This window comes from Triturus cristatus, chromosome 11, assembly GCF_964204655.1.
Source record: "Triturus cristatus chromosome 11, aTriCri1.1, whole genome shotgun sequence".
NCBI classification, from domain to species: domain Eukaryota; kingdom Metazoa; phylum Chordata; class Amphibia; order Caudata; family Salamandridae; genus Triturus; species Triturus cristatus.
Genome location: NC_140594.1, coordinates 155333521 through 155356989, shown reverse-complemented (window position 1 = coordinate 155356989; position 23469 = coordinate 155333521). Strand labels below are relative to the sequence as shown.

The 23469-nt window shown below is 49.8% G+C and overlaps 2 protein-coding genes across 3 annotated transcripts in view; one reads left to right on the top strand and one right to left on the bottom strand.

Moving 5' to 3' along the window:
• KNTC1 (kinetochore associated 1) overlaps positions 1 to 17564 on the top strand; it is a 1031844-nt gene extending 1014280 nt beyond the window's left edge. For both annotated transcript variants that reach the window (XM_085636469.1, XM_085636468.1), the window contains exon 64: positions 17053 to 17564. In XM_085636469.1, the coding sequence (XP_085492595.1) occupies positions 17053 to 17076 (24 nt within the window). In that variant the 3' untranslated portion in view covers positions 17077 to 17564. The remainder of the gene's footprint in view (positions 1 to 17052) is intronic.
• A 4372-nt stretch (positions 17565 to 21936) lies between these two features.
• On the bottom strand, positions 21937 to 22893 carry LOC146783791 (hydroxycarboxylic acid receptor 2-like). The gene has a single exon (XM_085634673.1). The coding sequence runs from the start codon at positions 22891 to 22893 to the stop codon at positions 21937 to 21939; it is 957 nt and encodes a 318-aa protein (XP_085490799.1).
• Positions 22894 to 23469: the final 576 nt, after the last annotated feature.

The window sequence follows — 23469 nt, the reverse complement described above, 5'->3', positions numbered from 1 at the left end:
TTTTTCCCCTAATATACTGAGGACAATTGGTATGAGCAATTACAGGATGCTAGTGGCCTAGATACCTCCCCAGACCCTGGCCTGGTTCCTCCCCACTGCCTTGCCATGAAAGAAATTGCCTCCTTTACTGTAGTGATGTGGAAGGTGGCAGTAGTAGCTGATCTTACTCACTGTGGAGGTGAAAACAAATGTCCTCACAAAGGTTCCTCAATAGGGCCAGTGTAGTGTGATAATACTGCACCTACCCCCATCTCAGAAGCATCTGTCTGGACAATGAAGGTTTTGGAGTATTCAGGACTTTGCAGGATGGGAGCAGTGCACATGGCCAGCTTCAGGTCATCAAATGTCTTTTGCAGCGAACTGTCCACTGAACCTCTTTAGGCATTCTCTTTGAGTGAGATCATTAAGGGGAGTCACTATGGACCCATATCTCTTAACAAACATCCTGTAGTACCCAGTCAGGCCCCAGAAAGCTCTGACCTGAGTCTGGGTAGTGGGAGGAACCCAGTCCACTATGGTGTGGATTTTGCACTCCAATGGTTGAATCTGGCCTCCACCGACAAGGTGGCGGAAGTACACCACCTTGCTCTGCCCTATTGGCACCTTGTGTCCTTGATAGTGAGACCTGCCTTTTGCAGGGCCTCCAGAACATTCCTTAGGTGGACCAGGTGATCCTCCCAGGTGGAACTTAAGACAGCAATATCATCCAGATATGCAGCACTATAGGCTTCCAGACCTTTGAGAATTTTATTCACCAATCTCTGAAATGTGGCAAGTGCATTCTTCAAACCGAACGACATTACAATAAATTGATAATGCCCACTAGCGGTTGAAAATGCTATCTTTGGCTTGGCTTCCTCAGGGAGTCTGATTTGCCAGTAGCCAGCAGTCCGGTCAAATGTACTAAGATACTTTGCTGAGACCAGAGTTTCAATTAGCTCACCTGCCCTTGTAATTGGGATGGCATCAGTCCTAGTTACTGCATTGAGGTCTCTGTAGTCTACAGAAAACCTAATCTCTCTATTACCATCTTGGTTCTGAGGTTTTGGCACAAGGACTACTGGACTAGCCCAAGGGCTAGCCAAAGGTTCAATAAACCCCAACTCCAGCATCTTTTGGACCTCAGTCCTGATGCAGTCTCTGACATGGTCAGGCTCACTGTAGATTTTACTCTTTACAGGAAGACTGTCACCTGTGTCCACGTCATTGGTAAACCAGGTGATCTGAAAGAAACACGTTAGTTATAGATTCCTTACCTTAGAATTACGCCCAGGCATCAGACTTGATCTGGAAAGTTTTTCGTCAGCAGTACTTCTGCATGTCGGAAGGTGGCGTCGGTCGGCTCCGTGTTCATCGTTGGCATCGTGGTCGCCGGGATAACGTTGCAGTAGCTACTTAGATGCCGCCCACGCGCTCTGACGTCAGTTCTTTCTTTTTCCGCACCAGCCAGTGCAGATCCGGAGAGAGCGGTACCTCCAGTCACTTTTTGGCTGACTTTTTTCTCGACTTTTGTCAACGTCTTAAGTCTACGACTCCTGGTGCACGAGGGATGCCCGGTTTCAAGGCCTGTGGCTCCTGTCCCTGACTGATGTCCAGTACGGATCCCTCTTTTGCCTGGACCTCGACCACCACCCCAAGTCGTACTCCGGCTGCGAGTCTATGGCGCTCAAGACTTTGCAAGAGCGATCCCGAAAGCTGCTTGAGCGCTAGCAGTCTGCTCTGCGCCGTTCGAGGTCCCGGTCACGAGGGAAGTCGAGGGACCGGTCGCGGAGCCATCACCGCTCGTCCAAGTCTTCTAAGTCTTCGCACTCTGGGTCGGGTAAGTTGAAGCACAAAAAGAAGTTGAAGAAGCATCGTCACTTTTCTACTTCTCCCCGTCGGTTGACTGACGCAACGTGGGATGCGGGCGGTGCAGAGTCAACTCTGGGCGTCCCTCCCTTTCCGGGACCCGTGCGACTCCTGCCCAACTTCGTGCGTTCTACGAAGCGAAGCGATGCATGCCATGTTTGATCGACCCGAACCTGCCAGAGCGGCTTTGGGCCCCGCGGACTCAGTTAGGGGGCCTCGACCATCTCCGCCATCGGCTCCGGCCACGGCGCCGCAGGCCCCCCTTGGATCCAGGCGTGGATCCGGATCAGTGCCGGTTGACCTCATTATACCTCCACTGGCGCTGCTACCTCCGGCACCGCAACCGATGCCGGTCGTGTCCCCGGCCGGCATGGACCCAGGCCTCCATCCCGAAGTGGACCCGGAGCCGTACCGGCGTCATACGACGCTGGATCTGTGTCGTCTGACACCTTATGCGGTGCCGAGAGGGGTTTTTGTGCCCCTGTTCACTTCTTTGGCCAGATTGGCAACCTGAGGAGGAGGACTGGGAGGGGTCAGGTGACCCTTTAACTTATCAGATGGGTTCTGAGCCGGACTGGAGAGAGGAATTGCGGGATGCCAGTGGTCTTGACACATCTCCTGACCTTTGCATGTTGTCTCCTCATACCTTGGCTACGATGGAGGGAGCGTTGTACGCAGTGGTGTTGCATAGGGCGGCCGAGGCCCTCAACCTCGAGCTTCCTACGGTGGTGGTCAGGACTAACCTCCTGACTGAGGTGCTTCAGTCGGTAGCAAGCTCTTCGGAGCCCCTGCTGCCGTTTAATGAGGCCCTTATCGACGTTCTTTTGGGCACGTGGTCCAAGCCCAACACGGGGGCTCCTGTGCAGATGATGATTGCCTGACACCACCGCCCGGCTCCGGACGACCCCACTTTCCTCTCCCAACACCCCACCCTGGAAAGCTTGGTGGTCCAAGCCTCCACTTCCAAGAGCGCATTCCCTACCGCTCCACCGGAAAGGGAATCCAAGAAGCTGGACCATCTTGGGAAGAAAATGTTCTCTTCCGCCAGCTTGGGACTTTGGTCGGTAAACACCGCATGTCTATTGGGCTGTTATTCCCACTCTGTGTGGGATACTGTTGCGCAGGTGCTGCCCCAGTGTCCGGAGGAGGCCCGGACTGTGCTCTCCCAGGATGTCGCTGCCGGGAAGGATGAGGCTACGTTTACCATCTGTTGTGGGCTGGATACCGCCGACTTGCTACGCGTGGATGAGATCAACTGGCTTTTCAGGGGATGTCCAGAACACCTTGATGGACATGCCCTTTGATGGCTGTCGCCTTTTTGGCGACAAAATGGACAACGCTCTAGAGCGTTTCAAGGACTCGCGGGCTAAGGCCAGGTCCTTGGGCCTTTCCAGCCGCCCAGCGCAGTCTGCTTTTCGCCCCGTTCATTTCTACGTAAGGGGATTCTCACAACGTCCTGCATAGAGCCACAGGCCGCAGCAAGTTTCCCAACCTTTGCGCAGCTGGGGACATGGGAACCAACGCCGTGGTTCAGGGGGCCAGCGGGGGAGCCAGTCCACCAATCCCCCTCTGCAGCAGCCTCCAAACCCTACTAGTCCAACCTTTCAGTCAGTCAGTCAGAAAACTTTATTTCGGCGAAAATGCCATAAAAGTACAAACATCACATTTAAAAAAGATCTACTCATGTAAACAATAATCTTAAAGCCTCTCATAAAACAGTGATTTTAGGGCAATATATATTCATAAAATAATAACTGATGTATGTCATACAAAATAGAAAAAAGGGACATAGCTTGCAAAAAAGAGAGAAGCATTACATTACTAGATGTTTTCTTATTACCCACATTGTAGATAAATATTTAGCAGTTACTGTGGCGAATAAGGGGGAAGTATCATATTTCATTACCCTGTATAGGTCTCTATAATTACTTACACCAAGATTTTCAGCTAATTGGATGATCCATTTTCTGCGTGGGTTTGTATAGGCCTTGCAAAACAATAATACATGGACCTCTGATTCTTCATACAAGCTGCACCCTGGACAGGGTCGAGTTATAGAACCTTCCCATTTATTCGTCCTACAAAATAGGGGAAGGGATCCATGCCTAAACTGTATGTAAAGTTTCTTGGCAAGTGATGATTGGATCAAATCCAGTACTGGCTATAACATATTTTCATTTCGAGGAATACAGAAGTCAGATTAGTACTAGACTCTAGACGTATTATTTGTGACAATTTGTGTTCCTCTATCGCTTTGGCCAGGTATTTTTTTTTGGTAAGGCAACGCAAGTCTCCTCTGGGTTAGACCAAAGGTCTTCCCTTCCAATTTCGCCTAAGGACTTTTTAATGTATGCAAGCCACGGGATGGTACCAGCCCTCGGGAGTGTCATAATGGATTTTAATTCCTCCCTAAAATTGTTAAGTTCTGGTGTGCTCCACAATCGACGCCAGTACATAACCGGGCGTGAGGCAACCAGATCTACTATTGGCTGAATACCAAGGTCTATCCTAAGGGGCTGAAGGGGAGTACTCTTAGGTAATGCTAAAAGTTGTCTCATAAAATGGTTTTCTGACCTTGCTAAAAACTGAACTGCACTGTGGCCCCAAAGTTCAGCGCCATAAAGCGCCACACCTCTTGCCTGGACCTTATAGACCTCTACAAACGGGTTGATTAACTTTAACGGGCTGTCCCTATACATCTTCAGGATTCCCCCGGAAACTTGGACCAGTTTCAAGTTGGCCTTCGAAGTCTGGGCTCCCCAATCCATTTTATTGCTTAATGTTAACCCCAAGTAATCAAAAACAGTTACTCGCTCCAACGGCAGATTGTCCAATTTTGGAATAGGACAGTTTGTGGTGTCCGCATGCAGAACCATATATTTGGTCTTGTTAACATTAATGACCAGGTTCCTATTTCTACAGAATGTTGCAAAGCCCTCCAAGACTCTTTCCATCCCCATGGCGGTCTTCGACAGAAGCAAAGTATCATCTGCGAACATTAGTGCAGGTATTTTCCTGCCAGCTAACCTGGGTGCATCTATATCTGTTAAAGCTAGCAGTTCTTCCACAAGGCCGTTTAGAAAGAGAGAGAAGAGGGTAGGTGCAAGCACACAACCCTGCCTCACACCTCTTTCAACGGGGAAGGGGGATGTTAATTCGCCATTTTGACCATACCTTACCCTGGCAAAGGTGTCTTTATGTAATGTTTCCAAAAGGTGACATAGGTATGGGGGGACACCCATTCCCTTCAAAAGCTCCCATAACTGTCGCCGGTCTACCATGTCAAAGGCAGACTTTAAATCAACAAAGGAAAGGTAAAGGCTACCTCCTTCCAATTTAATAGATTTCCAATAGATCATCTGTAGTCTAAACAGTTGATCTATTGTTGACATTTTAGCTCTAAAGCCCACCTGTAAGGGGGTCAGGATGTTAAATTCTTCCATCCATGCTTGGAGCCTCCCCAATAATACACGTGCGAAGATCTTCTGTGCCACGTCTATTAAGCTAATCGGCCTATAGTTTGCCGGGTCCAGGGGCGAACCCTTTTTATGTATCGGAATGATCTCAGCACCTGCCCAAGTATAGGGCAGTGGCATTCCTGTAAAAATTGCATTAAAAAGATTTTGTAAATAGGGAGCCCATACAACTTGTTCGCTCTTATACAGGTCACCCGGTATCCGATCTAGTCCAGGGGCTTTATTTGGGAGGACTTTATTCAGGGCCAATTTAACCTCTTCTAATGAGCATAGATGGTTATCGCCCATGGCAAGTAAAGGGACTTGCCTGGATGGGGATTCATGAGGTTCTGGGGCTATTGGGTCATTGGCATAAAGGTCTTGATAATGCCGGCGCCATACCTCCTCCCCTAAATTGGGTTGGACTGCTACTTGAGAGACAGAGGACCCTGTTTTTACCAAAGTCCAACCTTTCAGGCCCAACAAGCGCCAGTGGGCAGCAGGATTCGCCATCACCTCCCCCACTGGCGCACCATCACATCGGTCAGGTGAGTTTTGCAAATAGTCCAAAGGGGCTACTCCCTCCCCTTCGTGGCTAGCCCTCCAGCCATGCCACCTCAATACCAATGCATGTTGGAGGATCACCTGACACTTCTCCAACAGGATGTTTTGGCTCTTTTGGGCAAGGAAGCCATCAAGCGCGTTCCTGCCCCAGAAGTAGGTCGTAGTTGCTATTCCCACTACTTTCTGGTACCTAAGAAAGACAAGGGCCTGTGTCCTATCATGGCTCTCAGGAACATCAACAGCTTCCTCCGGAAGGATAGGTTCAAGATGTTGACGCTCGCTCAGGTCTTGTCTGCTCTCGACCGTGGAGACTGGATGCTACACATATTAAAGGGCACATACTTGACCAGGCAGGGTCAGCCAACCTGGCTATGACTAACCCGGTGGTTACTCCCTGTATATGGTCTGATCATCATTTAATCAAATTTGTTATTGATAATCTCACCTGGTCCAAAACACCCTCTCCTGATGTTCGATCAGTTAGGAGTTGGAACACTATTAATAAAAGTCAATTCCTTGAGACACTGACCAATACAGTTCTGCCTGCTCAATCTTCTATCAACCATAGTGAGAGATGTATCCGATTGGCTGCTGACAGCTAGCAACAAACATGCCCCACTTAGGAGAGTATATGGAGTACGTCGCCATGAGGCACAGAGATGGTTTTCCTCTGACTTAAAGAAATTAAAATTAGCTCTGCGACAAGCTGAAAGGAGGTGGAAAAGTCAATATTTATCTGATGATAAATGCATCTACTTAGCTGCACTTAGAAATTACAAAAAAACTATCCTGACCACAAAAGCTGCATATTTCTCCTCAAAAATTGTAACCTCCACAAATCGGTCTAAAGAAATTGTTTAGATAGTTAATGAACTATCTAACCCTGACAGAGTGACACTAAAACCCACACCATCTCAGACACTATGTGACTCTAAATTACTTTTTCATTGATAAAATTAAAGCCATCAAAGCTAGTATCCCCATATGTTCGAGACATGTATGTCCAACAGTACCTAAGAATTTCTGTACCTTGGGACAGATTCCAGTAATTAGTCAAGAAGTATTTTTGGAGTTGTTGATAAAAGTAAAATCCGGCTCACCTAGGGATTGCTGCCACCCTTGGATCCTAAGGGAAGACTTTGCTGCTCTCCCTGGTCCAGCTATGTCCCTTCTGAATGAGTCACTGTCCCAGAGCTATGTACCTGACACCTTGAAGGAGGCCATTGTCACCCCCCTCCTGAAAAAGCCAGGGGCAGACCCTAAAATTCTGACCTATTTCCTTGTTACCTTACCTGGTCAAATTACTCAAAGCCCATGGGGCCAGAAGTCTATCTGCCTATCTGGAGCGGTCCGAATATCTGGCAGGGTTCCGTCCAGCCCATTACACAAAATCAGTTATACTGACAGTATTGGACACCCTTCGGGAGGAGGCTGATTGGGGCTCTCCGCAGGCCCTGGTGCTGCTGGACCTCTCCGCGGTATTTGACATGGTAGACCATAATATACTGGTCGACCGTGTCAAGGAAGCAGGAATCCAAGGCTCAGCCCTTGAATGGATCCGCTCCTTTTTAAGAAACCAATCTCAGGCTGTCCGCCTATGCCAGTTCACAAACCCCAAGATGAGTACTATGTGCGGTATTCCACAGGGCTCCTCACTTTCCCCTCATTTGTTCAACCTATACCTTCTTCCTTTGATTTTTGCCCTGAAAGAAAGGAAAGTTCACACTTTTGATTACGCAGACGATTTCCAACTTGTATTTTCCATCAGTAATTCTCATGCATCCATCCATGAATTTGACTACGTTGCTGTTCATCCGCGACTGGATGAACAGCAACCATCTGAAGTGAAATCCAGATAGACGGAAGTGATTTTAACAGGAGGTCCATTGAATACTTGGATTCCCCGTTTCTGGCCTAAAGAGCTGGAACAGCCCCCTACCCCTGTGATCTCTGCCAAAACACGGGGGGTCATAATTAATAGTGACCTCACAATGAAGCCTCAAATTGGGTCTGATCTCAACGTGCTCTTTCGTGTTGAGAAAATTAAGGAAAATTAGTAGGTTCCTTACACAGGAAGCTAAAATACAGGCAGTCCTTGCTATGGTGATATCCCATATAGATTACGCCAATTCTCTATACTTTGCCATTCCAGCTTATCTCACCCACCGTCTTCAACTGGTACAGAATTAGGCAGCAAGACTGATTCTTCAAGAAAATAGGTGTCAACATGTCACTCCCCTTCTGAGGAAGCTGCATTGGCTCCCCATAACTCAGAGATGTGCCTTTAAGGTGGGATGCATTATCTTTAAATCCCTGAATGGTAGAAGCCCCAAATTCGTTGACAGTCTTATTGAAAGATCTGCGATCTGCCCATATACATTTTCTGATTCTACCTTCCTTCAAACTGAAGCTTTTCGGTGGAACAAGGTTTGCCATACTAGGCCCCAGATATTGGAATTCTCTGCCTCTAGAAATCGGATCCTGTACAGACCTCATGGGTTTTCAAAGGCTCCTAAAGACATGGTTATTTAGACAGGCATACGAGTAACATCCCAGGACTAAAGCACCCTTTAGAGTAGCATCATGAACCCAATCTGGTGTACGTGCGCTTTACAAACAATTTATAACATAACATAACATAACTGGATGGTAGCGTTGGACTTGCAGGACGCTTATTTTCGATCCCTGTCCTGCCGTCCCACCGGCGTTACCTGCAGTTCACGGTAGGCCACAAGCACTTTCAGTTTACCGTGCTACCCTTTGGCCTTACCAGCGCCCCTCGGGTGTTCACAAAAGTGAAGGCGGTGGTCGCAGCTCATCTGCGCAGATCAGGGGTTTCAGTGTTCCCCTATCTCGACGACTGGCTGTTGAAGTCAGGATGACCCTTCGGCTCCTGGGCCTCATGGCCTCCTGCTTCCTGCTTGTGCAACATGCCAGATGGCATATGCGGGCTCTGCAGTGGGACCTGAAGTTCCAGTGGGTGCAGCATCAGGGCAACCTGTCCGATCACGTCCAGATCTCGGAGGGCACTGCACACGACTTGCAGTGGTGCTCACGAATCGCGATTGGGTCAAGGGCAGAGCCCTCTCCCTTCCCCAACCGGAGCACACAGTGGTGACTGATGCGTCCCTCCTGGGTTGGGGCGACCACATGGGAGAGGCGGAGATCAGGGGCCTCTGGTCACTGGCGGAGTCCCGGCTCCATTTCAACCTTTTGGAGCTTCGGGTGATCCGACTTGCACTGAAAGCATTCCTTCCCTCTGTCCTGGAAGTGTAGTGCAGGTGTTCACGGACAACACCACCGCCATGTGGTATTGCAACAAACCAGGCGGGGTGGGGTCATGGACCCTATGTCAGGAGGCTCTCCGCCTCTGGACATGGCTGGAACATCAAGGCATTACCTTGGTGGTTCAACACCTGGCAGGTTCTCTGAACACCAGAGCGGAAGAACTCAGCCACCGGTGCATGATGGATCACGAATGGCTTCTTCACTCGGAGGTGACGCAAGGTCTCTTTCTGCAGTGGGGAGAGCCTTGGTTAGATCTATTAGCCACCGAAGAGAACGCGCAATGTCATAAATTCTGCGCATTGGAATTTCCAAGGCGGCACTCGCTCAGCGACGCTTTTCATCACAAGTGGTGGTGCGGTCTGTTGTACGCCTTTCTGCCTATACCACTTCTGCCCAGAGTGCTGAAGAAGATTCGGCGCGACCGGGCCCAAGTCATCCTTGTGGCTCCGGATTGGCCACGAAGATACTGGCATCCTGAGCTACTCAGGATGGCGATCGCTCCCCCGATCCGTCTGCCTCTTCAGGAGGATCTTCTGTCGCCGCAAAAGGGAACGGTCCTCCACCCGAACCTTCCCACCCTCCACCTCCATGCATGGAGATTGAGCGGCGACAGTTGACAGCTTTTGACTTTCCTCCTGAAGTCTGTGACATTATTCTGGCAGCCAGACGTCCCTCCGCTAAGACGATATACGCCTGCAGGTGGAACAAATTTGTGGCATGGTGCACAGCAAAGGCTCTGGATCTCCTTGCTGCCCCTCTTTCCGAGGTCCTTCTGTTCCTTCTCTCTTTGGCCCAGCAGGGCTCTGCTCTGGGCACTATCAAAGGTTATCTGTCGGCCATTTGCGCCTTTCTACGGCTTCCAGTTCAGCCTTCTCTTTTTAAGTCCCCAATTGTTCATCACTTCCTGAAAGGCATTACACACACGTTTCCTCGCGTGCCCTTCATCATGCCTCAATGGGACTTAAATCTTGTTTTGACTTATCTGAAAGAAACACGTTAGTTAGATTCCTCACCTTAGAATATCCCCAGGCGTCAGACTGGATCCGGAAGATTTTTCGTCAGCAATACCCCTTGCGCGTCGCTAGGCGTCGTCTGCGGCTCCGCTTCCGTCGTCGGCGTCGTGCGCCGGAATGACGTCATCGGAGTACTTAGACGCTGCCCTTGCGCGCTGACGTCAGTTCTTCTTTTTTCCGCGCCAGTAAGCGCAGATCCGGGAGAGCTACCCCTTTTAGTCTTTTTTGACTAAGTTTTTTGATCCTTTTTGATCTTGTCTTGACTCCGGTGCCGGTAGGATGCCTGGTTTCAAAGCCTGTGCTGACTGTAACCGCTTGATGTCGGTTACGGATCATCACCGCCGGTGCCTTTACTGTTTGGGCCTCGACCACGACGCGGCGTCGTGTTCGGACTGCAAGGCCCTGACCTCGAAGGCTAGACGGGAGCGGTCCCGTAAGCTCCTCGAGATTCGCCACTCGGCTCCGCGCCTCTCTCGATCCCGGTCCAGGAGGAGGTCCAAGGATCAGTCGCGGAGCTGCAGCCGACGTCATCATCGCTCGTCTGGCTCCAAGTCTTCGGGTAAGTCGAAGCACTCCAAGAAGTCCAAGAGGCGACACCGCTCTTCGGACTCCCCTCGCCGGTCGCGCGACTCGGCCGAGGGTCAGGGTGGTTCCACCCCCGCGGCTCCAGTGGAGCCGCAGGCGCCGCGCACGTCCCCATACCCGCCGGTCCCTGGGACTGACACGACGCCGGCGGAAGTCACTGCCTTCCTCTCGGCCATGAGGAACCTGGCTCCGCCGTCGACGCCCGCTGGCGCACCTTCGGGCCCCGCGGACCCGACTGGGCGACCTTGCACGCCGGCGGCTCCAGCCCCGGCGACGGCTCCGGACACGACGCCGCAGGTCCCCGAGGGACTCGCCTCCGAGTCCCCGTCGACGCCGGTCGACCTCGTCACGCCTCCTCCACTGGCGTCGACACCGGTTCCACCTCAGACGCCGGCTCCGCTCGGCGTCGATCCCCAGTTCAGCCCCGCTCCGGATCCGGCGCCGGTGCGGCGTCGATGGACGCCGCGTTCGGCGCCGTTAGAGACACATTATGTCTACCATCCGGCTCCTCTCCTTCCTCCTTTTTACCAGGAATCGGATGACGGGGGCGACTGGGAGGGCTCCGATGACCCTATGGCCGTTCAGGCTCAGCTGTCACAGGACTGGGCAGATGAACTGGGGGAGGCCAGTGGTCTGGATACCTCACCAGACACTGGATTCATCTCTCCTCCGACTGTGGCTTCGGAGGAGGGTGCTGCTTTCTCTGTGGTGCTGCGCAAGGCGGCCGCAGCCCTTGGGCTCGAGCTGCCTGCCATGGCTGTGAGGACTAACGTCCTCACTGAGGTGCTTCAGTCTGCAGCAAGCTCCACTGAGCCTCTGCTGCAATTCAATGAGGCCCTCATTGACGTTCTGCAGGGCACCTGGTCCAAGCCCTCCACAGTTCCTCCTGTGGACAGGAACGTCGCCAGGCGCCACCGCCCTGCTCCGGGCGACCCCAGTTTTCTGTCCCAACACCCCACCCCCGAGAGCCTGGTTATCCAGGCTTCTACCTCCCAATCCTCCTTCCCGACCGCTCCGCCGGACTGGGATTCCAAGAGACTGGAACAGTTTGGCAAAAAGCTGTTCTCCTCCCTTAGTTTGGGTCTGCGGTCCTTGAACACCGCCTGTCTTTTGGACCGTTATTCCCACTCTCTGTGGGATACGGTGGAGGACGTGCTGCCCCTGTGCCCGGAGGAGGCCCAGACACGACTTACCCAGGCTCTGGCCGATGGGAGGGATGCAGCACGACATGCAATCCGATGTGGGCTTGACACTACGGACTCGCTGGGTAGGGCGATTTCTACCACGGTGGCGCTTAGACGTCACGTCTGGCTGCGGTCCACGTCCTTTTCTGGGGATGTCCAGAGCACTCTCATGGACATGCCCTTTGATGGCACTCGCCTTTTTGGTGAGAAAGCGGACAGTGCGCTGAATCGCTTTAAGGACTCCCGGGCTACGGCCAAGTCCTTGGGCCTCTCGGCCCCGCGGTCGCAAACTTCCGCCTTTCGCCCCTTTCGTGGCCAAGGAAGGGGTGCCTCCTCACGTCCGCCTAGCCACCAGCTGCAGAACCAACCTGCGCGCGGTCGCGGACGTGGTTTCCGCCGAGGCGGTTCTGGAGGACGACGCGGTCAGCCCACATCCACCCCGGCAGCATCCGCCTCCAAGCCTTCCTAGTCCGAGCTTTCCGGCCCATTCCTCGCCAGTGGGCGGCAGAGTTCGCCATCACCTGCTCCACTGGCGTACCATCACTTCGGACAGGTGGGTGCTGCAAATCGTCCGAAGGGGCTACTCCCTCCCCTTCGAGGCGACCCCTCCAGCCATGCCACCGCAGCACCACCGTATCTCGGAGGATCATTTGAATCATCTGCGAGAGGAAGTTTCGGCCCTCTTGGCCAAAGGGGCCGTCAAGCGCGTTCCGAGCCCAGAAGTAGGTCGTGGTTGTTATTCCCACTACTTTCTGGTTCCCAAGAAGGGCAAGGGGGAACAGCGGGTCCGGGATATTCAGGCCCTGATTCCCATCTTTCGGCCTCTATCCTGGGTTTCGGTCAGGCTAGTGTTGCGGCTTCTGGGGCTGATGGCCTCCTGCATCCTACTAGTGCATCACGCCAGGCGGCGCATGCGGGCTCTGCAGTGGGACCTGAAATTTCAGTGGGCCCAGCATCACGGCAACCTGTCCGACCATGTCTTGATCTCGGAGGGCACTGCGAAGCAGTTGCAGTGGTGGCTCACGGACCGCGATTGGGTCACGGGCAAGAGCCTCTCCCTTCCCCAACCGGAGCATGTCGTAGTGACGGATGCGTCCCTCCTGGGATGGGGTGGCCATATGGGAGAGGCGGAGATCAGAGGCCTCTGGTCTCCGGCAGAGTCTCGTCTCCACATCAACCTGTTGGAGTTGAGGACGATCCGACTTGCACTGAAAGCCTTCCTTCCGTCTGTCAGGGGAAGTGTCATGCAGGTGTTCACGGACAACACCACCGCCATGTGGTGTTGCAACAAACAGGGCGGTGGGGTCGTGGACCCTTTGTCAGGAGGCTCTGCGCCTCTGGACATGGCTGGAACACCAGGGCGTCACCCTAGTGATTCAACATCTGGCGGGCTCTCTGAACGCCAGAGCAGATGAACTCAGCCGCCGGTGCATGATGGATCACGAATGGCGTCTGAACTCCGAAGTGGCGCAAGGTCTCTTTCAGCAGTGGGGAGAGCCTTGGTTAGATCTATTCGCCACCGAAGAGAACGCGCAATGTCAGCGGTTTTGCGCGTTGGAATTTCCAAGGCGGCACTCGCTCGGCGACGCTTTTCGTCACGAGTGGAGTTGCGGTCTGTTGTACGCCTTTCCGCCTATACCACTTCTGCCCAGAGTGCTGAAGAAGATCAGGCGCGACCGGGCCCAAGTCATCTTGGTGGCTCCGGACTGGGCACGAAGGTACTGGTATCCCGAGCTACTCAGTATGTTGACCGATCCTCCGATACGTCTGCCCCTTCGGGAGGATCTTCTGTCGCAGCAGCAGGGGACGGTCCTCCACCAGAACCTGTCCAGCCTCCACCTCCATGCGTGGAGATTGAGCGGCGGCAGTTGATGCCATTTGACTTGCCTCCTGAAGTCTGTGATATCATTCTGGCAGCCAGGCGTCCCTCCACAAAGGCGGTATACGCCTGCCGGTGGAACAAATTTGTGGCATGGTGCACAGCAAAGGCTGTGGATCCCCTTTCCGCCCCTCTTTCTGAGGTTCTCCTCTTTCTTCTTTCTTTGGCCCAGCAGGGCTCTGCCTTGGGCACCTTGAAAGGTTATCTTGCTGCCATCTCTGCCTTCTTACGGCTTCCTGATCAGCCTTCTCTTTTCAAGTCCCCTGTAGTTACACGCTTTCTAAAAGGCATTACTCACACGTTCCCTCCTGTCCCTTTTGTAATGCCTCAGTGGGACTTGAATCTTGTTCTCACATTTCTAATGTGCGCTCCCTTTGAGCCTCTTCATAATTGTCCTCTTCGTCTGCTGACGCTTAAGACTGCTTTTCTGGTAGCCATCACCTCGGCTAGACGGGTGAGTGAGCTCCAGGCTTTATCATCAAAGCCTCCTTTTCTCTCTGTTCATCCGGACAAGGTTGTCCTTCGGCCTCATCCCTCCTTTCTTCCGAAAGTGGTGACCCCCTTTCATCTTGGGCAGTCTGTCACCTTGCCCACCTTCTTTCCGCCTCCGCATCCTTCCAAAGAGGAAGAGAGGCTCCACCGTCTGGACCCAAAACGTGCGCTCTCCTTTTATCTGGACCGCACAAAGCAGTTCCAGGTGGACGACCAACTTTTCGTTGGATACGTGGGTGCTAAGAAGGGGAAAGCTGTGCACAAACGGACCATCTCTCGGTGGGTCGTTTTGTGCATCAAAATTTGTTATTCCTTGGCAAAAAAGGACCCTCCTGTTGGGCTGCGCGCCCATTCTACTCGGACCACAGCGGCTACTACTGCTTTGGGACGGGGTGTCCCTTTGCAGGACATCTGTCAGGCGGCAACGTGGGCTTCGCTACACACGTTTGCCAGGCATTATTGCCTCGACAGCCAAGTCCGGAGGGATGGCTTCTTTGGCCGTTCTGTCCTCCAGGACTTTCTGGTGTGATCTTGGTTCGCAGACCCACCACCGGGGATGGTATTGCTTGGGTATCTATTCTAAGGTGAGGAATCTAACTAACATGTTTCTTTCAGATGAACAAGTTACTTACCTTCGGTAACGATGTATCTGTAAGAAACATTAGTTAGTTGGATTCCTCACCGACCCACCCATCCTCCCCGTTCTGCGAACTGACATCTAGGGTTAAGGTTATCCTTTTCAGGCCCCTAGATTTTATTTTTGGCACCAGTGTCGGTCTCTTGCATGGCTCTGCGTTCCTGGCGCGGAAAGCTATGTACAAGAACTGACGTCAGCGCGCGAGGGCGGCGTCTAAGTACTCCGACGACGTCATTCCGGCGCCCGACGACGGACGCGGAGCCGCAGACGACGCCTAGCTACGCGCAAGGGGTATTGCTGACGAAAAATCTTCCGGATCCAGTCTGACGCCTGGGGATATTCTAAGGGGAGGAATCTAACTAACTAATGTTTCTTACAGATACATCGTTACCGAAGGTAAGTAACTTGTTCATCAGATGTGTTCTCCCTTTGAGCCACATCATAACTGTCCTTTACCTCTTCTCACTCTCAAGACGGCTTTCCTGGTAGCTATCACCTCTGCCAGAAGAGTGAGTGAGCTCCAGGCTTTCTTCTAAACCTCCTTTTCTCTCTGTTCATCCGGACAAAGTGGTTTTAAGGACTCGTCCTTCTTTCTTGCCAAAGGTTGTCACGCCCTTCCACATCAGTCAGACCATCACTTTGCCCACCTTCTTTCCGCCTTCGCATCCTTCAAAAGAAGAAGATAGGCTCCATCGTCTGAACCTAAAACGTGCGCTCTCGTTCTATCTGAAGCGTACACAACAGTTCTGGGTGGATGACCAATTTTTTGTTGGCTACGTGGGCGCCAAAAAAGGTCGGGCCGTGCACAAACGGACCATCTCTCGGTGGGTTGTTCTCTGCATCAAAGCCTGTTACTCGTTGGCTAAGAAGGAGCCTCCTGTGGGACTGCGTGCCCATTCTACCAGGGCAACAGCAGCCACTACTGCTTTGGGACCTGGCGTTCCCTTGCAGGACATCTGTCAGGCAGCTACGTGGGCCTTGCTGCACACTTTTACCAAGCACTACTGCCTAGACAGCCAAGTCCGGAGAGATGGCTTCTTTGCCGTTCTGTTCTCCGTGACTTTCTGGTGTGATCTTGTTCGCAGACCCACCACCAGGGTTGGTATTGCTGGGGTATCTATTCTAAGGTAAGGAATCTATCACTAAAGTGTCTCTTTCAGATGCACAAGTTACTTACTTGTGTAATGATATATCTGTAAGAGACATTAGTTAGTGATAGATTCCTTGCCGCCCCACCCATCCTCCCTGTTCTGCGAACTGATTTCTAGGGTTAAGGTCATCCCTTTCAGGGCACTAGTTTCATGGCACCAGTGGTCAGTTTCTTACATGGCTCTGCGTTCCTGGCGCGGAAAGTCGTGTACAGAACTGACATCAGCGCGCATGGGTGGCGCCTAAGTAGTCTCCGTGACGTCATCTCGGTGCTTATGATGCCAGCGACGGACGCGGAGCCACACGACTCCACCTTCCGACGCACAGGGGTACTGCTGACAAACTTTCCAGATGCAGTCTGACGCCTGGGGATGTTCTAAGGTAAGGAATCTATCACTAACTAATGTCTCTTACAGATATATCGTTACACAAGTAAGTAACTTGTGCTTTAAGTTTTGTGTCCTCGGAACCACAATTAAACTTTAACAGGTTTTGTCATGGTCCATTTGGTTTCGCCTCTTTATAGTTGTCCCCTCTCCACGTGTAATAACTGTAATAAATAGCATATTACATGCTGCACATCTGCATATATATACTATATACGCACACACACATTCACTGCATGGGTTAGGATACAAGAACATGATCTAAAGGTCTAATCAGGATTTATCAACTTCCCAAAAATGGTTTGGCAACTGGAATTTAAAAAAAAAATGCAGTTTAACAAATAAAGGTCGTTAGGCAGTGGTATAGCATTTATTAAACATCAGTATTTATCATCTGCCCAAAAACCTTTTGGTTTGACAACTGGGATTTCAAAAATGCAGTTTTACAAATAAAGTTCTTTATGCAGTAGTATACAATTAATTGAAAAAAAATGTGTTTGGTCTCTTAATGCTCAGCTTTCCACTTCTGTATCTTGCACTATTATTAAAGCAGGTGTTTATTTTTCTTTCAGGCCTTCCTGAGCCAGCAGAAGTAGACGGGCTGCTTGGTCTGAGCAGGGAGTCTGTAGAAATGGTTCCAGTAAACCCTGGTGACTGGTCTATCTTCCTATGGCTAGATAGCAGCCCAGCTCGGTTTGAAAGAGTGTTCGCTTCTTCCACCAGAGAGCAGTTATTGTCCAGAGAGCCTGCTGCCCCGGTATCTTCCACCAGAGAGCATTTATTGTCCAGAGAGCCTGCTGCCCCGGTAACACTCCTCAGCCCTGCGGCCGCTGCTACCTCGGGGACAGGACGGGAGCGAGTGGCTGCTGGGTTATGAGCGAAGGTGGACACACGGTGACACTGGACCATACGAATGCCAACTTATTGCCACCTTTGCTGTCTCGCTCCCTTGCAGAGCACCATATGTGAATTGATTCAACTCGCATTCATTTTGCACTTTATTGTTTGCCTTTTATTCTAAACTATAACACCGTAAATAGCCTTAAACATTTACTTTTTTCAATAAAGTTCATTTCTAACATGCTTTTTTACTCGCAGTTTATTGTAAGTTGATCCTCTTAAAAGAAGGCATTGCTTCGACTTATGTGTTTCTGCTGGTAATGTGTTAACGCACCCATAGACGCACACACTGACACACACGCCCCACATCATTCCTTTAGTACATAGATCAGTGCTCCTCTGGGGTTTTGTTTATCTACATTAGTGAATCCCACTCATACAGAGGTGTTCTGGCGAGTCTGCGTTGATGATGCATGGGTTTCTAGTATACCCTGCTTTTATGACGCATGCAAGATGGTAAGCAGTGCGGCTGAGCATGAATTGGCAGGTGCTGTGACCTTTCACCTTTAGCCACGGGTTCGATCCTGACCTCCACCGTTGACTGCTCACGGATGGGTGGGAAAGGCGTGTGGTGGTCCCTTCCCCCTCACTGCTGGTGTGCTCTGCCTGTTCGGGCATTACAGTGGGCGACCACCTTCATCACACATACGAATCCGCGCATCCAGGAAGGGCCTTGAGCCTTAATGCACAGGCTGAGGGTGAGAAAGGGCGGCTTAATTCGCCACTGGGAGGATTCAGAATGGATCACAATGCCGATAGGGAGGCATATTATGTACAAGTCCTCATATAGGACTCCTTCACGGTGGAACCCCATCACTCTTTCAGAAATGACACTGTCCGGCAGTGCCGCTGGAAGCTGGGGTGCGGCAGGTGCCGCAGCACCCCGGAAATCCGCTACAGATTTTCTAAGAAGTTTATTATTAATATTATCTCTTAAAAGATAGCACAATTAAATATATTTGATCAGCTGAACACTGATTTATGATCGGCGCTATTCTTTTCGTCGGGTATGTAGCTGTGTAATGAAACACGACAAGAAATGTCAAATGCTTTTTATCACATTTATTTTTACGTGTTCATCTCTGCTCCTTTAAACTACTTATATCTTTCATTGAAATGTATGGATCCAATACAATACTTCAAAAATCAAAGCGCCCACTTCTCTTTTTTGTTGTTGCTGATGGTCGTTTGAAATTGAGAGGGCTGGCACACATGCCCCTGGGCATCAGAACTGGCCTTGCCATCTTCTGAGGAAAAATGCGCGGCATGTGTATGTTTGAAATCCTTAGCAGCCTGATGCTAGAACAATCCTCTACACTCATTTTGATTTTAACTTCTATATTATATTTTAAGTTGACATGAAATACCACCTTTTTCTGATTGTTTCCATATTTTGTCTTTAACTGGCTTAACAGAGAAATGCTAGTCATCGTGTCGAAATACCCGCCACGTGGTAGCCTAACCAGCTATAGCTGACCTATCTAGCTTAACATTGGACTAGCTTGACCAGCCCCACCCCCTCCCGACCTTCCAGTAACTATTTTCTTTCCACTCTTTTGAGCAGTGGGGAGGATGGGTGAAAAGCACCCCTGGCGAAGTGAGGCTTGCGCTGCAAGTTACAGAAAAGTTCAAGAGAACACAAATGTGTCTAAGGGACACGTACAAACGTTTGAAGATCCAGGCTACTGTCATCTTTCAGATCCTGACAATCCATCCAGACCCCTGGAAAGGCTTTGGTACCTTCCTGTGCTCACTTACTCAATAATATCAGTTTTGCTAATTCATGTGTTATTTGTGTTGTGTTGCAAAATGCCAGCTCCCCCACTCGGAAACTTGTCCCAGCACCACAGTGTCTGGGCAATTTCTATAGGGCTTAGAGCCACAGACGTTAATGGATGGTAACATGACTCCAGTAAGAGCAGCTATCTCAGAGACAAGTCTGTGACTGAAGGGCACTCAGGTCCTAGATCAGGATTCTTTTTCTGGCCTCAGGTTAATAACCACTGGTTTAGAGAACTCTAAACCACTGGTTGTTAACCTGGGGGTCAGTGAGACCTACTTAGGGGAGCCGTGACTGTTCTACAACATTAAATAATATTATCATTTATACATCAAATATACTAAATATAAATAAAGAAGCAACATTGAAAATGTTAAAACTTATATTTGATTGTAAATTTAACGAAATATTTCTGTATTTGAGCATTTGTTTGGTGCATTCTTGTTTTTGTATTTTTGTGTATTGTGTCGAATAGCAAATCATTGAAATTGCTTAGGCGAGGGGTCCCGAGCTACCAATAATGACTCAGTGAGGGTCCCTGGATTCCAGTAATGATTCAGTGATCCACAAACGTCAGAAGGTTAAGAACCACTGCTGTAAACAAGGACTCATTGTGCAACATGTTTACACCCCTTTGTTCTTGCTGAAAATGTTCCCCAGAGTGGGAAAACCATAGTTATTTTGTAATAATTTCTGGTTAGTTTACCAAAACATCTGCAAGAGATTGTGACTATCAATTTGTACTGCCCATGTGTGGTCTTCAGTCGTTTAAAAATACACACCTCCCAGACATGCCACACACCTCACTCTTATCACAAAGACACCACGTAATTGCTTCCTGAAAGCATCTATGAAGCATCTCTTTAGCCAATAGCGAGATGGTCCTTGGTGGATTATAAATTGTGATGTTAACGTTCACTGTGTCAGAGGTAAGTGGCCCACTTGCTACACGCTGAGCTTCATAGGAATTATTAACGCAGTATACAAGATCACGCAAACCTAGTTTAAATAGTTTACTAAGGTACACATGTGTGGTTAGTACTCCTAATCAGACACACGAGGCTGCAGATATGTATGGAGCGTGTCGCGGCACACGATCATCCCTGTCAGCGTTGATTGTCTACATCATGATTGCTCTAAACACAATTAACTTCTTGGGTCTAATACAGCTTAAAAGCAGTAGAACAAAGCAACAGAAGAAGAAAAGAGTGACAAAGTGTCTCTTTAATAAAGATCTAATAGGGGGAGAAATCCCTTCTGAGGACGAATGCCCTCACTCACCAAAGGTGACATGCTTCATCATTTGGGCTTTCTCCTCCCAGTGGGAAAACCTAGTCCCACTGAGGGCTACAACCACCTCTCTAAGAGGTGGGAGCTCTGGGATGTTTTTTAGGTTAAACCTCAGATATGGATGCTAAAATCCCAAAAGCAAGCAAAATAGTGATGCGAGGGTGCAGCACAACAAGTGAGTGAAAAAAGTGTGAATCTAAAACTGCCTAGTGCAGATGAAAAGAAAACTTTATTAACTCATCTATACTGGCAGAGTTAAAACGCAGTGCTATGCAGTATGTATTAAAACTGCTAGAATGAAAAAAAGGTCGACATGTTTCAGCCATTAACCATCTGACAAGTATGTTTGGCTTTCTTCAGGACCAATTAAACAAAGCTGTTGCTATAAAGTGAAATACGTATATATGTGAATCATTAATACAAAACCAGTAATCCAAGTGCAGGATCAGTATCACTGGAACTTGTCCAAATTGTAGGACAAGTGAGCCCACCTCTACCTGGTCACAACTCAGGGAAGGGAGCCCCGCTCTCTCCGTCGGTACTCCGTGGTAGTACGAAATTGTTCGTAGTACGAGATTGCTCCATTCATTCTCCCACTCCCAGAGCATGGATCCCTCATTCAAAGATGGCTGACCTCTCATCAAGGGTCCATTGTCCTTCGCCCTTCAGTCCCCCGATAGAGGAGGGTAGTCTCCTCCGCCAGCAGCACCCATGCAGAAGCCTCTGAAAGATGCTGAAGTGCAAAACCAGAAGGGACGCCTTGCGCCTCCTGACCAATCACTCCTGTCCTCTTCTCACAGTTATGTACAAAGTTCTGAAGTCTGACTGCGCGAGAACAACATTCGGTGTAATAATCTGGCCCAGTGGTGAACTTTTTAAATAATATTGCAGTCCAGCTACCATTCGACACTCCATCGTTTGTAACATGCTTGATGCCGCATGCAGGTAACGAGCAGCAATGCCACTCTCATTGGTGTCCCCTGACATAGTATGTCATATCAATCCGACTGAACGAGAGGGGCTTCTGCAGCCAAATCCTCTGCCACCATTATACATAAACACCTACTCCATTAAAGTTTAATGACTGTTCTTATATTCGAAAATGAGCCACTTCATCTCTTCCTTGGGTGGCAGACTATCCTGGATTCATATTTGATGTATGCCGTGCCAGACAGACCCAATAAAAGTAATTTTGAGAGGAATTACTATACACACCCTTCTCGCTGATGTGGCAAGAGCCTTTGCACGATAGATATATAGATAGATATAGTAGTGAGTGGATGGATTATGCATTGTTGGCACTGGACCAGCAACTTTGAAGAGATTGTCCAATGCAAGTATATACTTTGTAAATGTCTAATTTATCCACTTGTGCAATGTTCCAGCTAAAGAATGTCACATACCGTCAACTTTACTCTTTCATAAGACCTCCCGGTATAAATATTTTACAAACCTGCCATAAGCTCCTATATTGAGTGATTTCTTTTCAGTTATCGGTCATTATGTGGGACGATGGTGACTCCATTGCTTCAGGCTGTGATAACTTCTGCCAGAGCCCTTTGAACAAGCCTTTAAAGTTTGGATTAGAAAAGTAGTACACCACCGGGTTAAGCATGCTGTAAAAATAGGTGAAGCAGACGGAAGAGTAGAAGGCCAGGCTGAAGTTTTTGAAGTCGTCGCATCCCCCTATCCTTTGAAATTTGCGGATCAAGATGGAGATTCTGGTGATGTTGCTGGGGAAGTAGCAGATGGTGAATACGATGGTGATAGCAAGGACACAGCGCACCGCCTTGAGTATCCTTCCATCTCTATCAATCGTGCTTCCTGTCAGTTGCAAAGTAATGCATACCGTGCAGTAGCTGATGATGCCCAGTGGTACCAAGAACTGAGTGATGTAGTAAGCATCGTGCCAGATGGCGGTGGAGAATGAAGCTGGGCAGATATTGAAGCTCTCGCACTGTGTTGAGTTTTGGAATTGGAACAAGTGAGGTTCGGCCAGAAGGTACACTGTCATGGCGGCGATGATAACCCACAGGATGCAGGAAACTAGAACAGCATCTCTCACAGAAACGCGGTTCAGCCTGTGGAAGGGGTGGACGATCCTCAAGTAGCGGTCCACTGCCACCGCAGTGAGGAAGATGATCCCCGCAGCTCTGTTTGCTGCTAGCATGAACAGGAGGATCCTGCATGGGACGTCACCGTAGATCCAGTTTTTCCTCCGGATGTAGTAGTCCGTCCGGAACAAAAGGCAGAAGAGAACCAGGAAGTCCGCAAGGGATAGGTTCAGCAGATACACAGAGTTGGGCTTCCAGGCTTTAAGGTGAAAGAACATCCACAGACCCATCCCATTACCGGCCATGCCCAAAGCAAACTCCATGATGAGGACCGGGGGCAGGACCTGGTACAGAACTGGCTCAACGAAGAGGCAACAGGTGCTGTTCATACCTCTAGCCAGGCATCTACCTTCTCTGTCCAAAGGACAATAATATTGGAATTAATAAGTATTTGGCTGCCTGCTTTGCATCTTTCAGAATATGTCTCCTTCCTCTAATGGTGCCACCTGGATCCTGTTGGATTTAGACATTTGTATTTTTGTTTTGCAGGCAAATGAGTGCTTGGCCACCGGATCTGCAAGTATCTTGGGACTGATTCCCCTGCCTGGTTTAGTCTCTGTGGCTTTTCTTTCTAGGTACCATATGTTAAAAACATTTGCCTGCCGGATGTAGGGGATTAAATGCAAACAGTGTGGTAGTCCCTTGAGCTGTGTGCAAGACTCTTCGCAGGCAAAAACAAAAGTGAATGTCTGTGGCCGAGATGTATTAGATTGAATATGAAAAAAAAAGAACCATTTTTCAGTTTCTATGAATTTTTTTAAAGAGACTTGGCATCGGGATCTACTTTCTTTCTTTTCATATAATTTATTTAACCTGCATTTTACTAAAGTTTATCGCAGCAATGTACCAGCAGCACTATGGGACACTTGCATGGATGTAAAGAGTGTGTGGTGTGTGCAATGCTG

What these genes read in the sequence shown, in the direction of transcription:
- LOC146783791 (XM_085634673.1), bottom strand. Translation starts at nt 22,893, where the DNA reads ATGAACAGCACCTGTTGCCTCTTCGTTGAGCCAGTTCTGTACCAGGTC.